General features: G+C 52.3%; 1 protein-coding gene across 1 annotated transcript in view; it reads left to right on the top strand.

Annotated features, from left to right (window-relative positions):
* PRDM5 (PR/SET domain 5) overlaps positions 1-24,235 on the top strand; it is a 100,397-nt gene that overhangs the window by 60,512 nt on the left and 15,650 nt on the right. The window contains exons 12-14 of the mRNA XM_025050902.1: positions 1,081-1,241; positions 4,887-4,980; positions 16,797-16,882. Of these exons, the coding sequence (XP_024906670.1) occupies positions 1,081-1,241; positions 4,887-4,980; positions 16,797-16,882 (341 nt within the window). The remainder of the gene's footprint in view (positions 1-1,080; positions 1,242-4,886; positions 4,981-16,796; positions 16,883-24,235) is intronic.

Raw genomic sequence — 24,235 nt, 5'->3', positions numbered from 1 at the left:
AATGCCGAGTGGGAAGTTATAATGAAATTCCTCTTTGCCCATAGAAAAGACAGTGTCACGATCTCTTGTCTTTCCTCCGTCACCTTACGACTCTGGAGCGGTTCTCGGCGTGATTTTCTGTTTTCCGTATGAAAAGAGCTTCACGCCTGAGGAACCGAGGTTTCCATGCAGCCGCGGGAATCTCATTCCACTGCACGACCATTTCCTCGAAAACAAATCGCCGTGACGAGATGAGGGATGTTAGCACGGGGATTTAGACCCGGGAGCCTTCTCATTCGTAGACTTGACTTTTGAACTTGGCCCAATGCGCAGGAAATTTTTCTTCTGGTAGACGAAATTTTACTTCTAGTGGCAGCAGGGGGTTTTCAGCGGGAGGAATCCGACGCTTTTGGTGTCAGCCGACCGGTTCTCGTCCAGGCGAGGCGCGGGCCGAGGCGGCCGCGCTGGACGGTGCCTGCCCGCGTCGTAGTCACCGTGCCGTCCTCGGCACGCTGACCGAGGCTTTCCGAAGCTGCTCCAAGACGCGTGGCTCGGAAAACCGCCTCTGTAGCCGAGTAAGAGTGACTTAGGCTGAGACTGGGGAGCAAAATGGATGGGAGAGCCAGAAGTCCTGACTCACTCGAGTCTGCGGCGGCCCCTCCCCAGCTGGCCAGGCCGCCTGCACGCCGTCCACCGAAGGGACCGTGGTTGGACTGGGGGGCGTTAGGAGGGCCCCAGAGCCCTCTCACTCTGCTCGTTATGGTCCTTTTGTCATGAAAGAGCCTTCTTCCCTCAGACCCTACCACTGCCCTAGAAACTTACTTTTAAGGAAAGTTCGTGGCACTAATTCAGGCCCCACATTTTCCAGCTGAAGAGACTGAGCTTATGGGAAAGTTAAAGGTCGTCCCCGTGGTCACAAATATGGATCCAAAATTTGTTGTGAAAAATTCCCTTTTATGGTCATGATAATTTGTGAAAGCTAGAAAGCCAACTTTCTTGGGGGAAAGCAAGACTAAATCTGGAATACACGAGGGGGGAGTTAGCAGGACCCCGTTACAGGGCATCTTAATTTTCTCTTATTTGACTTTGTAATTTTCTAAGGCGAGAGGACTTTCAAGTGTCACCACTGTGAGTCTACCTTTAAAAGGAAGGACACCTTAAACGTTCACGTCCAGGTGGTCCACGAGAGGCACAAGAAGTACAGATGCGAGCTGTGCAACAAGGCGTTCGTGACGCCCTCCGTGCTCCGAAGCCATAAGAAGGTGAGCGAGGCCCTCTGGGAGTGTGCGTGGACGGCACGGCTAAGCGCTGTGGGCGTATCTGTTACTCACCACGTGATGGTCAGTTTTACGTTAACTTACCACCATGTTTACTCAAGAGGCATGATTTATATCAACTGTTCAGAAAACGTCTGTTCTTCATTTTTTTTTTTCAGAGAAAAAAATACGTTTTTTACATGAAAACAAACATGGAGTTCTGTTATGACTCCACCCCGCCCTGACCTCTGCCGACAGATGGTCAAAGTACTAGCCAGTGGGAGCTTATCAATTTTTATAGATTTTTGGGTTAACACTGGTCTTTTTTTTTTTTTTAAGGGAATTTGAATGGTGTCTTAATAATTTTATTGTTCAAAGCTAATTCGGATGTCGATCGCCACTTGTAGCCGAACTCTTCCTGGACTGAAGGGTCCTCCATCTCCAATCTCTAGGACCCAGGAAGGTCCCCAGCAGGCCCTTCATGAGTTTTTGCTCAACTCAACCCAAACGACGTTCCTGGTTTGGATATTGTCCTTTTTGTTCTCTATTAGTTACCTCAAGCAAATCCGCAGGTTATTTTCGTTTGTTAAATATGTACATTGTAGGTACATTTTTAAGAGAGCAAAATTCTTACTGTAACGAACACAGCGAAAGGTTTTAATGCGGACTTTAGAAATGAGTGCAGCGAGGTGGTTTCCTGCTCCCCGCGTGGGCTGCCGAGCGACGTGAGACGGCGCTGCCACTTCGGGGTGCGTGTTTGTGGGGGTGGGGGCCTGGCCTCCACACGCCTGTTTGAAAAGGAGTGAACGGAGCGACCGTCTCTTCCCGCAGCTTTAAGGCCCAGTGATCACGCCATCATCTTCCCCTCTCAAACCTCAGAGGAGTCTTCCAACTCCCTTTGCTCGAATCACCTTTTCTTTGCATGAATGTAACAAACGTCCCTTGTGTTTCAGTCAACGAGGGAGCAGTATAGTGAGCTTTCAGGAGAGACGCTGTCGTCGTCCGCAGTAACGGGACGTCGAGTAGATTTCCCAGGGCATGGTTCATGTCGTCTCGCTCATCGACACCGTTTTCAGTGGTCTGTCTCCATGCTTTCTTAGCCATTTTTAAGATTTTTAGTATTATACCTTCAGCGTCTGTTAGAACCAGCTAACCAAATTCTGCATCTAATAAGATATACGTTTTTTAAATTAAAACAGAGGCACATTTTAATTCTTTGCATTGATATAGCTTTAATATCCTTTACCTACTCTTGGCAGGTAAGTTAGGTCATGTAAGTGAACAATGAAATACTTAGTAGCAGCAAAAGAAATCATGTTATAAAGACAAATGAAGATATTTATTGCAGTTGCCTGCTTGGAATAATCCAGTGTTGTAGTAATAGATACCTAGAATTTCTGAACAACTTTACACTATTAAAGAATTGCTGCATTTTGCCCTTTCTGTCAGGGAATGAGAAGAGCATAGGTCTGTGGTGTGTTAAAATGTTGCGACATTGACTTTAAGTGGAGCCACAGTGTGGCAATGGCTGTCACTGGTGTGAAGAATGTGCGGCCGTTTTGTGTAAGAACATGTAGCGAAAGTGGACGGTTCGGTGCCTGCCACGTGAAGACGCAACGGGACATCTGTGATGGAGAGTGGCCTGGGCCAGCGTGGCAGCTGATTAGACAATAGTTCTCAAACCTGAGTATTATAGAAGCCCCTTTCAAAGGCAAAACAACGTAAAGGACACTGATGTCGACCGATGTATTTACTTCATAGCTCTTTAAAAAATTACAAATGCGATAGTAACATCTAAATACAAGATTATGACTCAAATGTGAAAACTTACAAATTAAATACCAGTAAGGCTACAACACCAGTTACATTACGTTTAACAATCAAGTTAATACGGAACATGAAAATGTTGTGCTGATCGGTGCTTCTTGGAGGTGTCAGGTGGTGAGGTGATTCCCCCCACTTTTTTCCCTCTGGGAAAGTGTCATTAAAAAAAAAATCTCCTATTCTTTGCCAGTCACTTGCATAAAAACAGATGCAAACACAGGCCCCAGGAACTCTGTTCGGTGATGTCCCCTCAGATGACCCCGCTGCTTTGCTCGATGTTAAATCATCATTGAAATTAGAAAATTCTAAACCCGTTTCCCGGAGAATGCAGGATGCCGGAAGTAACTGTCTTCCTCTCCTTTCTTTTCCCCTTTTCCCGAGTTGGAAAGCCGTGGGGCTTGAAGGGGCTCCAACCCTCGCTTGTTCTGGAACGGCCTGCGTGGGTGTGAGACAAGCTTGCAACGCTCGATCTGTCTCCTCTTTCTGGAGAGGTCGTTGGGCTTTCCTTGAACTCTCTAACATTTTATCGAAAATCGCTTTAAAAAAATCCTTTCACTCTAAAAGTTGCAGGTGTGTGGCGTTTTAATTTGACATTGTGCATTTACGAAGGGGTCACCACCACAAGTCCGGTTACCCTGTGTCACCATACAGGTCGCCCCTTCGCCCACTCCGTCCCCCCAGCCCACTGAACACCACCGCTCTGTTCTCTGTATCTATGACGAGCTTGTTTTCATTTTTTTGCTTTGTTTGCTCATTTGTTTTCCAGATTCCACATATGAGTGGATTTTATGGTATTTGTGGTTCTCTGGTTTATTTCATTCAACATAAGTCCCTCCAGGTCCATCCGTGTTGTCACAAAATGGCAAGATTTTATTTTATTTTTTGTTTCTCAGTAGTAATCCATTGCACGTATCAGCACATCTTCTCCATCTGTTCCTCTGTTGATGGATATTTAAGTGGTTTCCTTACCTTTGCTATTGTAAATAATATCGACACAAGAGGAGGGGTAGCTTCGGTTTGTGTCGTTCTATTTCTAACTTTTCGAGGAGCCTCCACGCCCGTTTTCACGGTGGCCGCCCCAGATTACATCCCACTGACACCACACGTGGGCTGCATCTTGCCACGTTCTCGCCAGCACTTGGGATTTCATGTCTGACAACATCCATCCTAACAGGTGCGAGGCGTCAAAGCTCGCCTTCGATGACACTCATTTATCTGTCCTTATGTCGTTGTTGTTGTGGTTGTTGTTGTTTATGCCCAGATAAAAGATATGTTCAGGGCAGGAATGTTCTTTCAAATCGGCTGCTCAATTAGTAGCTTCTGATATCGAAGGTCAGATCAGATTTATATTCCTCTTTGCAACAAAATTAGCCCAGTCGGACAATCATAGTGCAAGTAGCAGATGACTTTATCAAGGTTAATTCTGTCCTCAAGAGTTAAATGCACCCAAAGAATGTGAAAATGCCCCTCAGGAAACGTGTCTTGGCAACAGTAAACCAGCAGCTGTCGCCTCGTTCTGATTATGTGGTTTTGCTAGCGTACACTGGTTTTGAAAATTTAATCGTTTTGAGATGGGGGCTCTATAAAGGCTTAAAAAGTAAACTGCAGAATTATTTTCAAATTAACGCAAATGTACAATTTTAAGGTTTGGTTTTTTTTTTTAAACCAGCGGGAATACCCATGATAAATGGTTTAAAATCTCACTGTGATATTAAATCATTTTAAGGCAACATAATCCTGGAAGAAAGGATTTGGTCAGAGGCACTTAATCATGCTGACCTAACTCCTTCTATGTCTCCTCAACCCCCTTCACCCCACCCCACGCAGACACACACGGGAGAGAAGGAGAAAACCTGCCCATACTGTGGCCAGAGGTTCGCCAGCAGCGGGACGCTGAGGGTTCACATCCGCAGCCACACAGGTAGGCAGTCACACAGGTGGGCGGCCACGCAGGTGGGTGGGCACGCAGGTGGACGGGCACGCAGGTGGGTGGCCACGCAGGTATGCGGGCCATGCAGGTGGGCGGCCACGCAGGTGGGCGGGTACGCAGGTAGGCGGACGTGCAGGTAGGCGGCCACGCAGGTGGGCAGCTGTGCAGGTGGGCGGCCATGCAGGTGGGTGGGCACACAGGTGGGCAGCCACACAGGTAGGCAGGCCACGACTGGTGGCGAAACCAGCTTGGGGGAGTCAGGTGCTCCCAAGGAGACCCTGTACCACAGAGCATCTCCCAGATTCAGGATTAATCTTGGCTCTTTTCTGTGGAGTTTTACAAAATCCAATTTCTTGGGCTAGACACCTTCCGAATGTGTAAACTTTCTCAAACTAAGTCAAGTATGTAAAGTGGATCGGCGTGGTGAGTGGTCGCGACAGAGCTGTGATTTCATGCGCACGCGAGTCTGCCGGATGCAGTGGGGGACGGCCCTTCGCTTTTGCAGGAGGCCGGGGGTCTCCTCTTACAGGTGCCTAGTGGGAACCTGACAAAGCGCCGTCCTCTGGAACCTAAAACCGTCTCGATGAACGTCTCCTGCTCCGTTACTCTGAAATCCGTCGGCGGGTCCGGCTCGCCTAACGCCGTTGCCCGCATGTGATGCGTGCAGGTCATCGGCACGCACCGCCGCGGGCTGAGGTTTTGTAGAGGTCGCGCCGTCCGCTCCCTGTCTTCCCGTGATGGCGAAGGAGTCGGCTTCGTTTTGTTTTCATAGTCCTCAAACTGCCCGTCCGCGTTTTGGGGGGCGAATTCTCTTTTTTAGCATCGGCGGACAGACCCGAAGGTTCACGGAGAGGAGATGCAGCGCCGGCTGGCGCGCCCTCCTCCCTTTGCCACGCGGGGTCCTTCGCCCCCTCCCGCCTCCGGGCCCACGGAGCAGCTTGTGTGGCGTTGCAGGCAGTTTCCTTCGTGCGACTTTCTCAGATCGGGTCTGTCACTGGCTCGGGACTGACGGTCATAAGCCAGTGCCGGCTTAGCTGTTGGGTCGCTGCTGCCCGTCTGTCAGTTCTGGGCCGAATCGCACTGTCTCCGTCTCGGCGGAGATTTCTTGCTAATGGTGTTTAACGAAAACATGTCAGACATTCCTCTGGCTCCTTCGCGTTCCGGTCGTTTTCTCCTTCACGGCTTCACATAACTGCTCGGTTGTATCCGCGCTTCCTCTGTCTTCTCTGTCCCCTCCGTCTTCGTCCTGTGTCCCCGTCCCCACTCTCCTGTCCTGCGAGGGTGACGTCCGACAAAACTCTGGTGGTTCCATTAACTTCGAAAAGATTCTCTTTCATAAACTTTGTATCCACTCATTCTCCGTAATTAGGTGATTAGAACAAAGGCACTGCACAGCGAGCGTGCGTAAGACATCTGCTTATTTTATTAGGTTATTAAAATAAAGTATTCTTGACTTTTAGAACAGGAAGGAGTTTCAGAAGGTTTCTCGTTCAAGCCTCTTACTTGAGCTAACGCCCAGCAAAATACGATGGGTTGCTGAGGTTCCAACCTGTATGCGGTTCGTCGAGAGTGAAAGCGAGGCTTCAGCCGTTCCCAGGGCTGGTATTTTTATTTCTTATTCTCTAACGTGCCTCCCACCCCTGACTGTTGCTCTTGAATGTACCACGGGATTGCGCGCATGCCTTCCGTAACATTCAGCGATATTATCTCGATACATCGGCTGATCGAGGGTAATAACCTCGACTTGGGGCTGCGGTTTGCTACTTCCAGTCTCACCGAGGACGTCACTCCACACGTGAGGACTCGCCCAGCCCCAAACCCACCGTCCGTAGCACCTGTCACTGAATGCCTGGTCCGTATGTAGCACGTGGACCCTGCAGGCAGCTGACAGGCTTCGTGACTCCATTTTATTTACTGTCTCCCTGTGTGAGCTTTGGTAAATGGCTCAATCTCTTTGAAGCTCAGTTTCCTCATCTGAAAACCGGGGGTGACGTGAGGATAGATAGCCCCGGCTTCCTGGCGGCGTGTCCGGGAACGCATGGGGGTGCTGTAGAGCGTGCGAGCTGTGGCCGCCGTTGCTGCCCACGTCGCTGTTTGGTTTTGTCGCTCCCGCCTGTGTTTAATCAGGGTACTCGCGCCCCTGGACGTACGGGCTGACCCTCTATCCCCAGCGTCATCGTCACCGTCATCGTCTCTTTCGATAACCTTTAGCCACAGCATGTCGATCACGCATAAAACATCGGTGGGGATTCGCCATCACATGGCTGGTTGGGGGTGAGTGAGGGTGCACGCTGTCGCCGTCAGTGATGCCGAGCGTGCCGTCTGTGCCTGGCGGGCCGCCCTGCAATTCATCATCCGGTTCCCTATGCCAGCGTGACGGGGTGCCATTCTGCCGGCAGCTGCAATAGGAGTGTGCATTCTCCTCCTGGTTTACAGCGCCTCGGGGTCAGTGAGAGCTGGGGTTAATTCCACAAGGGAATCCGCGGGCTGTGACATGAATTCCATCAGTCGTTCGTAAATTATGAAAGAAATTCTAGGAATTGCTTTTGGGGTTTTAAAGCCCGAGGCCAGAAGGTTAATTACCTGCCTACAGCTCCAACCAACTTTCTGTGTTAACAGACACCGGCTGTGTAGGTCCTTCTGCTCTAGGCTTGCGTGCACAGTTATTTGAATGTAGTAATAAATCACTGTCCTAGGAAACTTTTAGCGTTTTTCGTAAATACCTGCGATCGGCTTAGAAAATGAAGGCTCGGGATGTAACAATTTGACTGCGCCTGGATTTTCTTTCTTGTCTTTCTTCTCTGATTGTCTCTCTTCTCGAATACTTTTTCTAAAGGAATTTATTCATTTTAGAAAATTTGTTCACAGTTTTAAAAATAGTTTGAATTATAAATAACTATAGGGCAATATGACAGATATTAACACATAAAAATAGAAAATTAAAGTAATTATAAAATGAAAATATAAAGCATGTTTTTCACATTTTTATAAGACTTAGATAACCTTCATATGATGAAAGGGAATTTATTTTGCTGTATTTATTTCCTAAGTGGTTATTTACTAACATTAGGCCAAATCGAAGGTTCTCTTCCCTGAGATAATCTCAGCTTTAACAGAGTCGTTGAGAGTCAGATGCGCATAGAAATACATGATTTCATCAGCGTCCCACTTGGGGACCCTCAGATCTCCCCTAAGATGTCTTATTCATAAGTAAAGTCTGAAATGATTATTTTTCCTCTGCGTTACTTTGACACTTCAAATAATTTCTGATCACTGAGCATATCAGAGGAATGCACGATTTCTTCCTCTTTTTTTTTTTTCTGTCCTCAGCTGCTCCCAATTGCTCCCAGTGGATTTTGGGTTTGACAAAAATATATAACAACTCAGGAGACGTTAGTTTTGACTTTCATTGGTAGTGTGATTATCTTGCTTTTCTCTCATCAAAAATATCAAACACCCTCATTTTTTTAATGCAAAAATTATAGTGCTTCTGTGAAAGCGTGTCGTAGGCTGGGCTGTGAGGCGCAGGGGGCAGATTAAGGGAGCGACATTGTCTTGGAATATCATGTTATGAGCAGTCACCAAATGAATTGATAAGATAGTCACTGGACCCTAATAAGAGGGATAATTTAAAATATACCATTGTTCACGTAACTCTTTTTACCATTCATTTTTTAAAAATATATTGAGATCCTCAAACACGGAAGTGGCCTCAGCAACAGGTTTCGTAGCTGCATTTAAGCAGCTCTAGGATCCGTTGGTAAGTGATTAGGTAATTTACTCACCGCGTCCTCTGTTAAACCCGGAACAGCCCCGTTTTCCGTTTTCCATTTGCTCTCGTCCGACGCGTGCTTTCTCCCGCCTTTCCCCGCGAGAACAGCGAGCGCCCGGTGTGTTTTTCTGCAGCTCTGAACTGTGCTCCGGGCTGAGCGAGGTTTTTTAGCTCCTCACGTGTCGAGTGTCTCGCTGCTCGGAGTCACGTGCTCTGAGTCTTCCTCGCCGGCTGCACTCGCGGGGGGCCCCTCTGGGGCTGGCACCCAGGTTCCACTGCCTCATCACAAGCCGTGCTCGGAGGCACTGGGTCGGATAAGACTCCTGGCAGAAACTCCTGGAAACGGGGCCGTGCTGGGTGAGAGTGTGGAGGTTCCCAGCCAAGCCAAGCCCATCGTCGCCCGACCTGACCTCGCTTTCCTGCCCGACTGCGAAGTGTCCCTTCTCATAGCCGCGGATCTGGGTCTCTTCCTCGGTCAGAACCTTCAAACTCTGCCAGTATCCGGGTCGTCCCGGTGTTTCTCCTGGCTGCGTGACAGTCCCCGTGGCTTCCGGCAGCACCCACATCAGGGATCTCACGTGGGAGTCCTGCCCACTTCAGGAGAATATCAGGTGACGGGCGTCATTGGTACCCTGGGCTGGCCAAGGCCAGACTGTCCTGCGTTGAGAATCTCTTACTTTCTCTCCCTAGGTAATGACATTTTTAAGTTATTCGCTAACTCTTGTGCTTCTCCGTTATGCATCTTATCCTGTGATCCGTTCGCATCAGCAGAATTCTGCAACCTGTAAACAGGTCTGGCTCTTTATTCTTTGAGATGAGGACGTTGAGCACGTGGCCGTCCAGCGCCTGCTCCCCAGTGAGCTGCACCCCGTTTGGCATGGCTTCAGAATGAGGGGGGTCCTGCAGCTGTAAGGCCGCTGGGGAAGAGGCCGCATCTTTAACTTTTTTATAGCTCTCTCCATAAACCTTGCAAAAAATAAAAAATAAAAATCAGACTCGATTTGTTTTGACTTGTGTATTAAAAGTATTCGGAGACGTAAAGATCTTGTCCAGTCACTTTCTGATTTTATATTTTATGGCCCACTTCCTTACGATAGTAAACTCTGGAAACTTTTTAAAAGTAGAGTATCTCCCTAAATATTCCAAGAGTAAACGTCAAGTTCGGATTTCTGTTCTCTTTCTTTCAAAGATGGTGTCGTCGGGTTTAACTTCTCTAGGTCGAATGAGATTGCGCAGGGTTGACTCATGGGAGCTTTCTGAGAGCGACAGTGTGGGGGGGTCTCGGGGCTCTTTGTGCTTCGTGAAGAAAAGGGCATCTCAGTTCATAGAGAGGCGCCAAGAATGAGCTGGAGGCACCCCATTCGCCAGTGGAGCGTCTCGCATCCGTCTGTGGTCTACTGCTAACCCGTTAGGTGCCTGGAAGTTGAGGGGGTTGGAACAGTAGAATTGGGAAGCAATTGGGTGTTGCACAATTATGTTTTTTTAAATATAATTTTATTTACAGTGAGTCACTTTGATGTTTGTAACAATTTCTTTAGTTCACAAAAGCAAAGTAAGCCAGTCCCATGATAACTTTGGAAAACAAATATAAAGTTCTTTCAAAGAATTCCCATGCAATATGTATATTTCAAAGTTCAACCACTTGGAACAAGCTTAGAGTGTTTTTCTTGAAACATATACCATTGAGGTTTGCTTTTCCGTTTGGAATTTGCCATGTCTAAGATGGATTTTTTGTTAGAAAACTCAAAGTAAAAAGTAAAACGATAGCTCACAAATCTTTAAACATAATTTCATTTAATTATTTAAACATTATTTAATTCGGATTTATCGAAAGTAAGAGTTTGACTTTATTTCGTCTTAAATTACATTTTCTGTGTTTACATCTTTTCATCTTTTCAGGGAATTATGAGAGCCCTCTGAAATCTACATAGCTTTTAAAAATATGCTGTCTGACAAAATGAAAGTTAAAATTATTAAAATGGTTTCTGAAAACAGTCCATTTTAATCAAAATCTCCTAAAATGCGTACATTATATATTAAGCTTTCTTGCTTGTTTAAAAAAGCAAAGCATAGGGCTCATCTGCTACATACTTTCCTTTTTGAATTGTGATAAAGTGTTTGCAAGTACATACAACACAACATTTATTTCAACCATTTTGAACACTTTTTAATCTTCAGGATTGATCATAGCCATTATTACTAGATCTGTTGCATTCGATGTATTTAGTAGCGTGAAATAAAATTTGATCTCTGAGCCCTCGGACCAGGTGGTCAGTTCATTTTTCTTTTTTTTAAATTAAATCCATGGCCTAATTTAAGAATATCAAGGTTTTCCAGATCTTCCTTCCCCAGTGGCATGTCATGCAAACATCGATCTGTAGAAAGGACCCGAGTCGGGCCGTGGACACCGAGGTGCTTGCGTAGCCGCGGACGGGCGGGTGGTCGTGGTGAGCAGTGCCGGGCGCCTGCTCGTGAATGTGTGTGCAGCTGCCACGCTCTCGGCGACTGAGGTGCTTCCTCAGAGTCGGTGTGCTCGTCCCTCGGTGAGGGCCAGGTCCTCCCGATGTCATTTATTAACATGACCCTGCAAAAATAATGGCGACACCAACAGATGGTGATCCTCATGGCGACGCCAACAGGTGATGATCCTAATGGCAACGCCAACAGATGGTGATCCTAATGGCGTGCATCCAGCCAGAATCTGGTTTTCCCCTAGTGTTTGGAGCCATACTCACCATGCTTGCTCATTGTCAGTCGTGGATTTTCTTTGTTAAAGACTCGAGGGGACTTGTTCGGGGACTAGCTTAGACTCTGGCGAGGCGTTCCGGGTGGCAGCCAGATGTCCCTCTCCATTACCACGGGCTGCCTTTGGAAGGCCGGTGTGAAGTTTTCCGGGGCCGCCTCTGGGTGCTCTCCCACCAGCAGTCCCGTCGACATGTCACAGGTTTCTGAGCTGCTTCCGCCCCAGGTGTGCCAGCAGAGAGAATTCGGAGGCCCTTATTCCAAGCACAGAACGATGAACTAATTCCGACTCAAAGACGACGAGCTGCAGAATGCGTGCTCGAAGAACATTACGTGGGGCGCGGGGAGCTGCGCTTGTCCGGTCCCCCGGCCTGTTTCTGGTGCCCTTGGCCGGATCCGTCTCCTGCCTGCTCTCGCGGACAGCGGAGCCCGTCTCTGGGATCTTCATCGAACTCGTCAGCACCTGCGATTATCGCGTGTTTGCTCTTTAACTTTTTCCTGTCTTTCTCATCACGCGAGTGAAACAGAAGAGACGGTAATTTTGTGAATCTCTTTGACACTCCGTCCCCACAGCCCAGGTCGGTAACCGGAAGGCGGTGGATGCTCGGAAAATATCTGGTTGATGAATGAACAAACTGGTGTTTGTTCATTCGGGAAGTATCCACTTTTTGGCACCTTTGAAATCCCCTGGAAATCAACCCTTTACAAAAGTTGCCCTTTTCGTGTTTCTGTTCGTTCCCGGGTGTGTCTGAAGAAAACACAAGAGGGTTTTAAGGTTACTTGGTGTCGGAACATCATTTTAAGAAAGAGTCTGTTTTCCTCAGTCAGGTGGAAAGTGTTTTCGCTGCTCTGGCCACGTCACTACCGTTCGCCCCCCCCTCGCTCGGCCTGACTACCGGTAGCTGATCTCAGTGCGGCTGTGACCTTGGCCAGTGTCACGGTCCCTTCTCGGTGTCAGGGGCGATTGCCTAGATGTGGTTCTCCAGGCGCCGCTGCATGTCACGTCGGGATTTACATTCACGTGGGACCCGCCGTGAGACAGAACACACATTCCGAACCCGCCCCTGTGCTTTCCCCGCGGGAGCGAGGACAACGCCCCCGTCCCCCAGCCGGAGGGGCCTGGTCAGTGTCAGCTGTCACTGCGAGAAGCAGAGCGACTTCGGGAAGTCTACCCTAACTGACACGAAATACGAGCTGGACCGTTAGTTTACGTGATGGCGCAGAGCTAAGGGCTGCGGGTTGGATTCTGACTTCTCCGTTCCGTGGCGGAGTCACCCTGAGCAAGCTGCATGTCCTTTCTGCACCGTACTTTCTTCATTTGTAAACGAGGCCCCCGATGCCTGCTGCGGCAGGGGCCGAGCCTGCTGCCGTGGGCCGAGCGCGGCGGACGGCGGCACAGTGGCCGGCAGTGGCCGCTCCGGATGTTTCAGCCGTGGCCATTTCCGTTTAGGGAGGTTTTTAGCTCCATTTTATTAGCTAATTTTCAGCCCGACTCATGCTCACGCTAGTCGGAATTTGGACATTGTGACTGAAGACAGTGTCTCGATCTACCAGTGATGTTACCAAATGCAGTTTGGGGGTTTGCATCACATTGCATGTCAGTCAGAACCTGGGGACTGGGGGGTGGGGGTCGGGTAAGGGAGAAGGATCTGTATTCTGAGAGTTCATGCAGACTGAAGGTTCGTTCCTCTTTATCCGAGGATAATTTCTGTGCAGACAAATCTAGTTCCTTAGACTGCACTCATCACAAGAACTTTAGATAATGAAGGAGAGGAGCGTGTGTCTAATGTGGGGGAGGGGGGAACCCAGGAATCACAGCTTGTATGCAACCCGCATTAGCAGGTGATGTTCATCATTATTAATGTACTGATTTGTACAGGTCACATCAGCTTCAGGGCGTGAGGGACAGCGGATGGCTTCGTCCTCAGAGTCTAAGTGAGACAGGAGTGCCCTAAACGTGCCCTAGCTGGAAGGGTGGAGAGGGCCCCAGTGGCCAGAGAGGCTGGCCTGGTTTTCCAGTACATTCTGTGTATCGGAGTCATTTAGTGACATCCTCTAAAACCAGAGTTCTGCTCTGGGGCAGCGGCATGAACGGATGGTGTTGAAGGCAACTGGTTCCCTGGACGTGCCAGCCAGGGGTCGCTGGGTGTCAGGCTGCAGGGGTGGGGGAGGGGCAGAGACGCCAGTCGTTCAGATGAACTAGTTTCTAGTCCGAGTGTCTGCGCAGGGCTCGTGGACACAGCTACACAGACACGGGTGACAGCAACTGCCAGCGTGTGAGGAGGGGGACCATGTCACCTGGGGCTGCCGTACCGAGAACCACACACTGAATGTCTTCAGCGGTAGCACTTTGCTGCCTGCCGGTCCTGGAGGCTGGACGTCTGGGACCGGAGGGCGTTGGCAGGGCCACCGGCCCTCTGCAGGTCTCCACTTGCCATGAGATCTCCCTGTGTCCCGGTCTTCACCTGGCCATCTTCCTGCGAAGACACGGCCCTACCAGATGAGGGCCCCCCCCCCACTCCAGTAACGTGTGCGAGGGCCCCCTCGCCAAGTAAGGTCACGTTCCGAGGAGCTGGGGCTCAGGCCCAACATGTGGATTGTGGGGGAGCACATTCAATCCATAATAGGTGATCGTGTATTTTTATCGTCCTCCTTGGGACTCTCGTGAAAGGGAACACTGTTCATACTTGTTCCAGGCCCGGCAGCATCAGCAGAGACGGCCCGAGGCACACCTGAGTATGTGCTCACTGGGGCTATGAGACAGGCGCAGCTCCCCTCATCTTTAGAGGTTTGGAGAGGTCGAATGACTTCCCCGGAGCTACGGTGAGAAAGACGAGCAGTATTCAGATTCCTGGGGACACTCCGATTCTAAAAAGGGAGAAAAGGCTATGTTTTCAAAGAAGTTAACCTTGTCATGTCTATAGAGAAAGCTTAGCCATTACGAAAGAAAGTAGCACCGGAGTATGTTATGTTAGGTTTAATCAGCACATAATTGGCCTGACGGCTGCCCGTCTTGTGACTCGGTTTGCTGGCTCTTCTCCCCGACCTGGAGCTGGAGAGCAGGACCACACACAAAGCTCCATGGAGAAAGCGGGTGGCCGCGAATGTTCAGCGATTTCGGGACTGCCAGATTTTTTTGAAGTCACTTTTTCTAAGTGTAAACCGCTTTATGGTTCTTAGCAGGCTTTATCCATAATCTAGGTTTGATTTCTTGGTTGAGTTGATTGTCAATAGATAAGTAAGAAGGAAAACATTTTCAGCATTCTTCATTATCTGATTCGGAATATCTAAAAAAAATGCCTTTGCTTTTCGTACTTTATGAAGAAAGAAGGAACTAGCAGTTGCCTGCAATTCTGCGACGCGAAGTCGTCACCGCGATGCCCGCGTTTTGCTGTCCCCTCCGGTCCCTCCTGTCCTTCGCGTGCGCGTGGCCGAGGGTGAGCTGGGTGAGAGCTCCGAGCGACAGTTCCCGCCCCTGCTCCCTCGAGCGCTGCTGATGCCGTCAGCACCTGTGCTGTTCGTGCTGTTTCCATTTTGGCCGTCGCCGCTGAGGACTCCGGGAACATGGGAGAGGGGAAATCAGCGTGAGTTAGAGACTGGACGGAGCGAGAAGTGAGCGAACAGGGGGAGTCTTGGGCGGCCCCGACGTTTCTTCCTGGGCAGCTGGCCAAGCGTGGGGTAACGGGTCAGGACAGGAGATACAGGCCACGCCGGATCCGAGGATGAAGTTCACGAGTCCGGAACCGCGAGGCTGAGTTTGACTTGTCTGTGACGTACGCCTGGTGGACAGGTGGGCCTCTCAAGACCAGAGCTCAACAGAGAGATCTGGAATTCAGATGAACACGGGTCATCAGCTCATGGTGAAAATAAGATGATGTTTTCAGAGTCGCTCCAGTAAATTGGACGCTAAGCTTTTTCCTTCCAGCCGTGAAAAGTCACCCCTTCCTGGGGTTGTGCATGGAATGAGGTGAGGGTCCAGGCCCACCTACCTGCCCCGGAGGCTGAGTTTGTCTCAGGGAGGAAGGCGAAGGTCTGGGTAGCTCGGCAGACGCTCCCATGCGGTGGCACTGCCGGATTTAGTTTTGAGTGTAGTTTTGAGTTCCCATGCGGTGGCACTGCCATCATTTAGTTTTGAGTTCCTGGTTGGTTGGTTTTCGTCTGTGCTGGTGGTCGTCATCCTCTCCCAGTGCCCAGATCAGTGGGAGCGTCCCGCGTGCCGTCCTGGGGGAGGGGCTGGGGAAGCCTCCGTGACGGTGGCTCTGCCGCGTGGCCTCCACGAGATGTCACTGCCAACGCGTGTGCAGAGGACGGAGCGTAGCCGCGGGCCCAGGGTCTCACACCCGGGGCTGGAACTATCGTCTCTGGAAGCTGCGGGGAGGGGTCCGGGCGCGACCTGAAGAAAAGGGACCGTTGGACTGAGCCGCAGGCCTCTGCTGGACCTGCCCGTGGCAGGTCACCGGAGTTGTGACCCCACCAAAGGGGCCGGAACCCGCTGGGACTGGGGGGCGGGCACGTGCTGCTCATCGCGGGCCCCGGCCCTGGTGGGGAAGGCGACCGAGGTTTGGTCTTTGCCGAGGGCAGAGGCTTCGCCGTGCGGGTCCTGGATGGCAGCCAGGTCCAACATCGGCCGCGTGTCACGTGGGCGCGCGGGAGCGTGAGTGGGCGGGCCATTTCCTCCGCCTTCCACGGCTAGGCTCTGGCCAGAGGCAGCGTCAGTCGCCTGCTGGGATGAAATTCCATCATTCTTGCCATTTCACGGTAGAAGTTCTTTGAAATGTGATGTGCGTACGTGCACGTGCTTGTTTCACAAAATGGCCTGTTTCCTAAATAACTTCTAGGCGGGAGGCACTCTGTTGCATCACCTGCCACCTGGTTTAACTACCCGTGGCTCTGTTGAACACGGGCCAGTCCCGCGAAAGGCTTTTGAGACGCGTCGCCCTGCGGTAGACCGTGAAGTCTTCCAGGAAGACAGTCCGAGGCCCTCGTAGCGAGCAGCTCAGTGACAGAACAGACCGATTCACATAAAAGCTTTTTAACGAACTCGTAAAAGCGGGAGGTTTCTTTGGGTCCAGCTGCGGGAAGGAAAAAGCAGCCAGCCTGCTGCCCGCGAGTCACTGGCGTCTGCGAGCTGGACGCACTCCCGGCTCTGTCCCTGTCCGCGGGAGGGGACGGGGCCACCGCCTGGCGTGAGGGCCCCGCTGTGCGTGGGGGGCGGGGTGGGCGGGTCTCGAGCGGGCGAGTGGCCACGGCCCGGGCTCGCTTCTCTGACGTGACGCCTTCCCCCACTCCGCAGGTGAGCGGCCCTATCACTGCCCCTACTGCGAGAAAGGATTCAGCAAAAACGACGGGCTGAAGATGCACATCCGGACGCACACCAGGGTAGGCCGCGCCCCGGCCCGTTCCCCCCGCTCCTGGGAACCCTGCTTGCTTAAAACGTCTTCGGCTTTGCGTGGGGCAGTAAAATGAGGCGCCAAGTTATGTTTATATTTATGAGGGGACACTAGGTGTAAGCTTTTCTTTTTTTTAAAGACAAAATGGTGAAAGAAACAAAAAAAACCCACACTCCCCCCCCACAAGGGTCCCCATGCTTTGAACCGTGACTCAGGTTTGGGAACAACGGCCGTTATAAATGACAAGCTGCCGAGGGAATGGACTGTAACATTTTAATACTAAAAAACAAAAAGTTGCCGCCTCGCAGAGTATTTGCCAGTAATAGGAACGTCCTAGAATAGAGGTGAGCCTGTCAGCACGAGGTCATTAATACGTATGAACATGAACACGTGTATTTGCAAAAAAGACGCAGAACGTGACGTAAGTTCCTGGGGGAGGCGGAAGGCCAGGAAGGGCAGCTGACTGCTGTCCAGGTGGGAGCCCGTCTCTGTTTCCCAGGGGGCCCTTTGCCCTCTGCCGTGCTCACCTCTGCCTGCACTGCGGTCAGCGCCTGACAGACGGCCCTTCCAGACCCAGGCGTCGGCCTCACGTGATGAGGAACGTGAGCAGCTCGCCCGCACCCAGCTCGTTTCTGAGCCCGCTAGCCGGTTTGGGGCACGGCGAGATCCTCTGTGCCCACGTGAGCGTCAGGCGCTGTTCTGAATGGCTCCTCTCGAGCTCGCTCTGTCCGCATGTACATTGTGTCGCCTGCACATTGTGTCGCTTGCTCACAGTCCCTCCGAAGTCTGGCCTTCGCGTGCTCACGGTCTGTGTGTAAATGACACGCTTTTTCAAGTTGTAAGAGCAACTCGAATTTCGGCCTCCTCTGGATTTTACGTTTACCTTAGCTGTAAAATAAAACCTGTAGAGAAAACATAATAATAATAACATCCTTTCCAGTATCACAAAGCTCGGGCCCCCACTTCGGTTCTGTTGGAAAAGGGCTCTTTGGCTTTCATGGAGGGGAGAGGGGACATGTCCGCTCAGGGAACCAGACCCATAATATCCTGCTCCCTTTTCCTGCTCACTAGGAATTTTCTAAATACAAAATTACGACAGACGGCTAGACAAATGTCACTGCTCAGAGTAATACGTCAGTGTATGGATTCGGAATATTTATTTCACAGTGAGCCTTATTTGGGAGGCGCCAGTAACGCGTCTCGAAGGTGCTGACCCGCAGGCGAGGAGGTCCCGGTCCCTCTTACCGAAACTGGCCGCGTCACGGAGTCTGGGCAGAAGGTCGCATGCCGCACCGTTTCCCAGGCTCACTGGGGACGTGGCTCCCCACAGGAGACGCTGCAGGAAAAGAATACCTTTCGGGTTTTCCAAGTGTCTTATTTCTAATGTGACGAATTTGTTTTTTACTTTGTTTTCATATAAAGTTTGTTAACGAGAACGATACAAGTAGTTGAAACAGATACAGAGCCCACCAGTTCCGAGCGGCTCCTAGTCCGGGCCTTCGCATGGATGCATTAATTCATTTAAGCCTCACGGCAGCTCACGTGTGCCTTTAACAGCTCGCCGAAGCCTCCGCGAGGTAGGTGTGGTTGGGATCCCTCTTTGAAAGATGAGAAACTGAGGCACGCGAGCGAGGAGCAGAATGGAGCTGGGACCCAGGCCGACGGGCTGCAGAGACCACCCTCTGGCCTGCGACAGACGTGCCTTGCATTCGGTTAAATGTTCTCAGACCCTGCGGACTTGGATCCACTTTCCTGTGTGTTTCAGACTAAACAAACAGCAGTAATGACCCCGAATGTATAAGTCTCGTGTTCGTTTGAAAATCCGAGCCCTGACTGCAGGGTCCCTAAGCTGCCTCAAGGTGTCCAGGTGCAGGCAGCCCCTTTGCAGCTGCTCTCACACATGCACCGCACGGAAAGAAGGGCCCCAGGCCTGCCTCCGGGTCCCCGGGGCCTGGCTCCCCCGCCGGGGTTCCAGACAGAGCCCTGCATGGTCAGCGGGGAGGAACAGCAAGCACAGGGTCACAGAAGCACGCCTGTGGGCCTCGCCTCCAACACGTCTTTAATTTCCCTTTTTTCGGTGTGTAATTTATATTTGATCGCAGACAGCTTTGGTTCTGAAATCCTGTTTCCTCAACGGCGGATGAATACAGAGAATCTTGGCTTTTCAAAAGCAAAGGAAGATGACGAGCCATCAAATTCATACTAAGGACCAAAAAGACTTTTTTAAAAAAGTCCTAGAGGAACAATCTCTGCAAGTTCGTATTTTCTCAGTATTATTTGGGTTTTCTCAGCCCCAGAAAGACACCATGACGCAAGTTCGTATTTTCTCAGTATTATTTGGGTTTTCTAGATTCAGCCCCAGAAAGACACCATGACATTTGGACCATAACACATGCAGTGTCCACTTTGTGTTCACGCTGCTTTACTTTTCAGACAGCTCTAATTCAAGACCTTTTTGGTCTCATTTCAAGAGCTAACTTTAATTCCATTGCCACAATAACAGAAACTGTATCATTCGGCGAGTTACGTCTTTAAGAAGCCTTGGGGAGCCCGCGCCCCCGCGCCCCCGGATTTGCATTCTGCGGTGACTGCCTGGGTGCCACAGGGAAGGAACCCAAAGTCCTGTCTCTCCGCGTGTGGTTTATGGGGCGCAGCCAGGGCCCCCAGGAGGGAGACAGTTCTGCTGAAATCCCAGTTTTGCTAAAAGGCTGAACGGCGCTTCGGTCTTTCGTGGAGAGGCCCGGGCTGGCGATTCCTGCGTTTCGTCAGCGTGTCGGCTGCATTTTCGGTTTTCCGCGGGTGTCGTGCTGGCGTCGCCTCCGCCTGTGCTCTGTGACTGGTTCGCAGGTCTCGTCTCGGGGTGTCTCCCCGGCTGCCGCAGCCGCCTCGTCCTCGGGGCTGACGGACCAGACGGTCCCTGTGCTCCGTCTCTGCGACGTTCAGGTCAGCTGCTGGTCCGGTGACCTCGGCACGTCTCCTGCCGTGACGCGGGCTCCCGGCCTTGCTGCTGGTCGGGAGGGGCGACGTCCTCTGCGGCCCCCCGCGGCCCCCCGCATCCCGAGAGCAGAGCCGCATTCTCTCGGTTTGCTGGGCCCTCCGCCTCTGCTTCGTGGCTGTGGGTTCATTTTCCACTCGGGAGGAGATGAAGACGGAAACCCGTGCCCTCCACATCCGGGGGGCACCTCCGTTCATCCGGGAGCACCCCGCATGCGAGCCGCGTGTAGTCAGCCCCGCGTGTGTGTCTGGGGGGGCAGGCGGGCGGCTCCGCATGCTCCCCCCGGCCTGCGGGGTGAGCGTCTGCCCGGGCTCCCCCATCTGCCTTCTCCCTCCCGTGATGCAGGACGCGGCCTCTGAGAAGCAGGGCCTCTCAGGGGCACTTTTCACGCCGTGGCCGCTGTGGCTTGAGGCCAAGACGTTTTAAAACAACCTCAGGAGGGAACGTGAGTTTTCCCAGGGATTTGAGGCTGGGAAACGCCCCTGGCGGATCCGCTCCCTCCGGTCCCTGTCATCTCGTCCGAGGGTGCCGCTGGACCTCCCAGGTCTGTCCGAGGCTTGTGTGCCAGTGGCTTCTCGCTATGTGGCAAGTCTCAAGGCCACTGGGTGTGCTGCGGGCAGGGCGGTCGGTTCTCTGGGGACCACGGGCCTCCGGCTTTGCCGTCCGAGACGCCGAGCCCCGGCACTCGCCGTGGGTGAGGTGGGGCCTGCTCATGGACACCCATTTTGTACACGTTGGTTCTGAAGCAGTGGTCACGTGTGACCCATTGTCACAGAAAGCATCACGTCTCACTTAATCACTTTTGATTTTCAACATGAAAAACACCTGGACCCATTAGAAAGTTATTTCAGAAACTCCACCGGTTGAACCCCGCTTAAAAAACCCGAACAGCTTACACGAGTCTGAGGGGTCCAAGTTCACAGCTGTCTCTCCAGCCTGGTCTGCAGGAAGAGCCAGATTAGTTCTTACAAATTTAAAAATGAAACTAATCGCCACCAATGGTTGAAAGTGGCAGCCAGCCTTTTATGCTCACTTCCATCTCAGTACTTCTTTAAAAAATGAAACTTCCTGTGCCCGATTCCCAGGTAGCTCGGGTTGTGGGCGGGTTTGAGAGACGCGTGTGCATCCCCCTGACACCGCACACGAGCCCGGGGCCTCCAGCCCAGACCGCAGAGGGTGTCACGGAGTTCGCGGCCGGCACCGCCGGGTTTAGCCGGAGGCTACGGGTGGGGTGCTGATGGAGCGATCTGAAAACTATGCCAGACAGACAGACAGACAGACACACACCTGACCAGAGCGTGAATGGTGGGTGCCACGGAAGCACCACGTTGCAGGAGAAAGAGTCGTCAGTACGGGCGAAGTGGCTGGAGGCGGGGAGGGGGCGCAGACGCCGGGCGAAGACGCGGACGTTCTCGAGCCGCGAGGGCATCGCGTGCGGTTTCCGCGGCTTGGCTAAGCATGGGGAAGGGTCTGGTAAGGGGAGGATCAGCTCGGCGCCCATGAGCGCGCGTGAGGCCGGCGGGAAGAACGCGGTCGGAGGCAGACGCCGGTCTCAAACCGGCCGGGGCGTGGCGGGTCGACTGCGGGGAATGCTGGGGCGGGGTGGTATCTGAGGTGGGCTTGCAGGGATGCGGGGAGGACCTGCTCGGGGTCCGGAACCCCGCAGGCAGCGTGGCAGAGGTGCCCGACGCCGCGGGCAGGGTGGCCCGTCCACGGCCGCTCGGTCTGAGGACGCGTGTCAGAGTCTGAGCCCGAGGGGTCGGTGTGAGTTCTGGAAGCGTGTGTTGTCTTGCACGATGTGTTTCAGGAGCGTGGCACGACCAGCCGTCTTTGGGGAAGGTCGCTGTGACGTCGTGCTCGAGCGGGCACCGAAGGCGGGCGGGACGGGAGGCGGGGACACCAGCCAGGAGGCTCGCGGCAGCCCGGGCCGGGGAGCCAGCGGGGAGCCTCTCCTGGTGGGGCACGGGGGCGTGTGGCGGGGCTGTGTGGTGGGCGCCTGGGTGGGCACACGCTCCGCTGCTGCTGCTCGCACATCTAAATGCGAGGAAGAGATTGAAAACACACTTCTTAACTTGTAAAACGGTTTTATGGTTTCAGAGAAAACTTCTGGATTTGTTTTCACCTTTCGTTTCTCTAAATGTCATCAACCTTTGTTCTGTGTGGACAAAAGGAGATGGCACGTGGCCAGTATCTGAAAACGTCTTTGATTTGGTCTCATCGTTTCTGGAGCCCACACCCACACACTTCTTGGGGAACTGTATATGCTCCGTAAATGAGTCACTTAAGATAAATGGCTTTAAGGTTCCATCGTATTTTGTTTGGCTCAGAATATAGACTTGCCTGAAATCGAACATTCTCAGTCGATCAGGGCAAGCGGCCCTTCCTTTGTCAAAGGGAGCATCACAGCACTTGAGAAAGAACTTTCTTCTCAGGGACCGACAGCACCCTGCTCTCCCTTTCCCCTTCCGTTCGTCACGTCTGTGAAAATTCTTTTCGATGGTCGTCGCCCACCTGGCCGAGCGCCTCCTCTTCTCACGGTCTGTGACCCACGAGCGAGTCCCCCCTTCTAAAGTCACCATGCAGCAGTTCTTTGTGGCCCACGAGACAATGTCCCTGGGCCACTGGTCCAGGCATTCTGTGTCATGAGCTGTCCCCCGAGTTTGCCAAGGCTTTGGAAGTAAGAGGTGAAAACTCGAAATGAATTCGGTTTCGTGCCCTTGACCGTGTACCCCGTGGGAGAGCAGCCGAGTCTTTCTGGGCAGTGAGAATCTGTCCCGCCGCACATCAGCTTGCAAGGCAGAGTCACGCCGATGTGAGCGCGTGAACGGCCCCCAGGCGCGACATGGGATTTCCCGCATCTAATGGCACTTTCATTTCCATTCAGTATTTCTGTGCCTAGTTTGACCTGGGGAGGAGGGGGGACGAAAGCCGTTCCCACCGACTGAAAACATGAGGCGCCTAAGCTGGGATGCGGCGTGACGAGGCGGCCCCTCCCCCCGAGGGCCACGCCCGCCCTGGACCGCAGCGATGGGTGGCCCCCTCTCTTCAGCTGGCCTCAGCGACCAGCCTGGCCACAGCACGCCCTGGAAGTGGTGTTCTGGGGTGCCGGGTTAAGGTCCTGAGAAGACTGCAGCATTCACTTCCTCTCGTGGACCGGCCCGTGCTTGAGGTCCCCACGTCACATGGAGAGGCCGCAGGCAGGTGCTCCAGGCGGCCGCGGCATGACCCGCCCACCGCCTGAGGGAGCCATCCGGGCACCGAACCCTGTCGAGCCTCACAATTTGAGCTGCAGCTGCAGCCACCTAGCACCACTGCGGGACCGGCTGCGGGCGAGGACCCTCAAAGCCTAGGAAACAATAAGTCGCTTTAGATCGCTAAGCTTGGGGTGGCTGCATTCGGAGGGGTCCACTGCTCGCTCAGCAGCAGGTAACCGGTACAGGTGTGAAACGCTGCACAGCCGCAGGACAGGTGCCGTTCTAATTGTGACCACGCCTTTGAAGCGATGGACCCCTTCCTGCTCCCGCAGTGTCGTAGATGTGCCTCGTTAGTCCTCATCTGTCACCTGACCCTCGGGGACTGCCACCACGGCTGAGATCTGCGTGACGGAGCAGGTGCCGGGGAGGCTTTGAGCTCGTTTCCATCTGAGCTGATGAGTACCATCAAATCGACACAGGGTCTCACCTGTAGGGCTCTTTATGGAATGTCTGCTTAACTGATTTAGGTGGCTGTTACGGGACTAAATCAGATCCCTGTGTTGTAACTTGTAAATACTTACGATGTGTGGTTTTCTTGATCGGCTGACACAATATCTAAAAACTTAAACACAAAAGAACGTGCGTTAGGGATGCTGACATCCTGAACTTCGCTTAGCGACGGCTCAGATGTTGCCTAAGCACAGACCCCTGACTGAAGGGACTTTCTTTGACTGATGTGATGTGTGTCCAACTGTGGTCCTGAAGGATAGGGAGGACCCACTTAGGCTCCTTTGGCCAAGTGAATGTTATGGAGTCAACTTCTGGGACACGTGGTGTGATTTCAAGGAAGGGCGAAGGAAAGGGTCCAGCCCCTCAGGGTCCTGGAGGATGAACTGATCAGACGAAGCGTGGAGAGAAGTGTCCAGGGGTGCTGTGAACCCCACAGGGGAGCCTAGCTCGCATGCGGGGGGCTGAAGGAGCAGCCGGAGCAGACGGGACCCGCCCAGGCCGGGGTGGGGCATGTCTGGGGACACTACCTCGCCATCCTGGGGTCCCCCGCTCCAGAAGCAAGTGGTGGGTTCTGATAAGCCCAGCAGAGAAGGTCATTGTTGTGCTTTGTTTAACCAGAATTTGCCAAGGTGATTTGAGCAAA

Source organism: Pteropus alecto, unplaced genomic scaffold (assembly GCF_000325575.1).
Source record: "Pteropus alecto unplaced genomic scaffold, ASM32557v1 scaffold17, whole genome shotgun sequence".
NCBI classification, from domain to species: Eukaryota; Metazoa; Chordata; class Mammalia; order Chiroptera; family Pteropodidae; genus Pteropus; species Pteropus alecto.
This window is presented reverse-complemented; position numbering and strand designations above follow the sequence as displayed.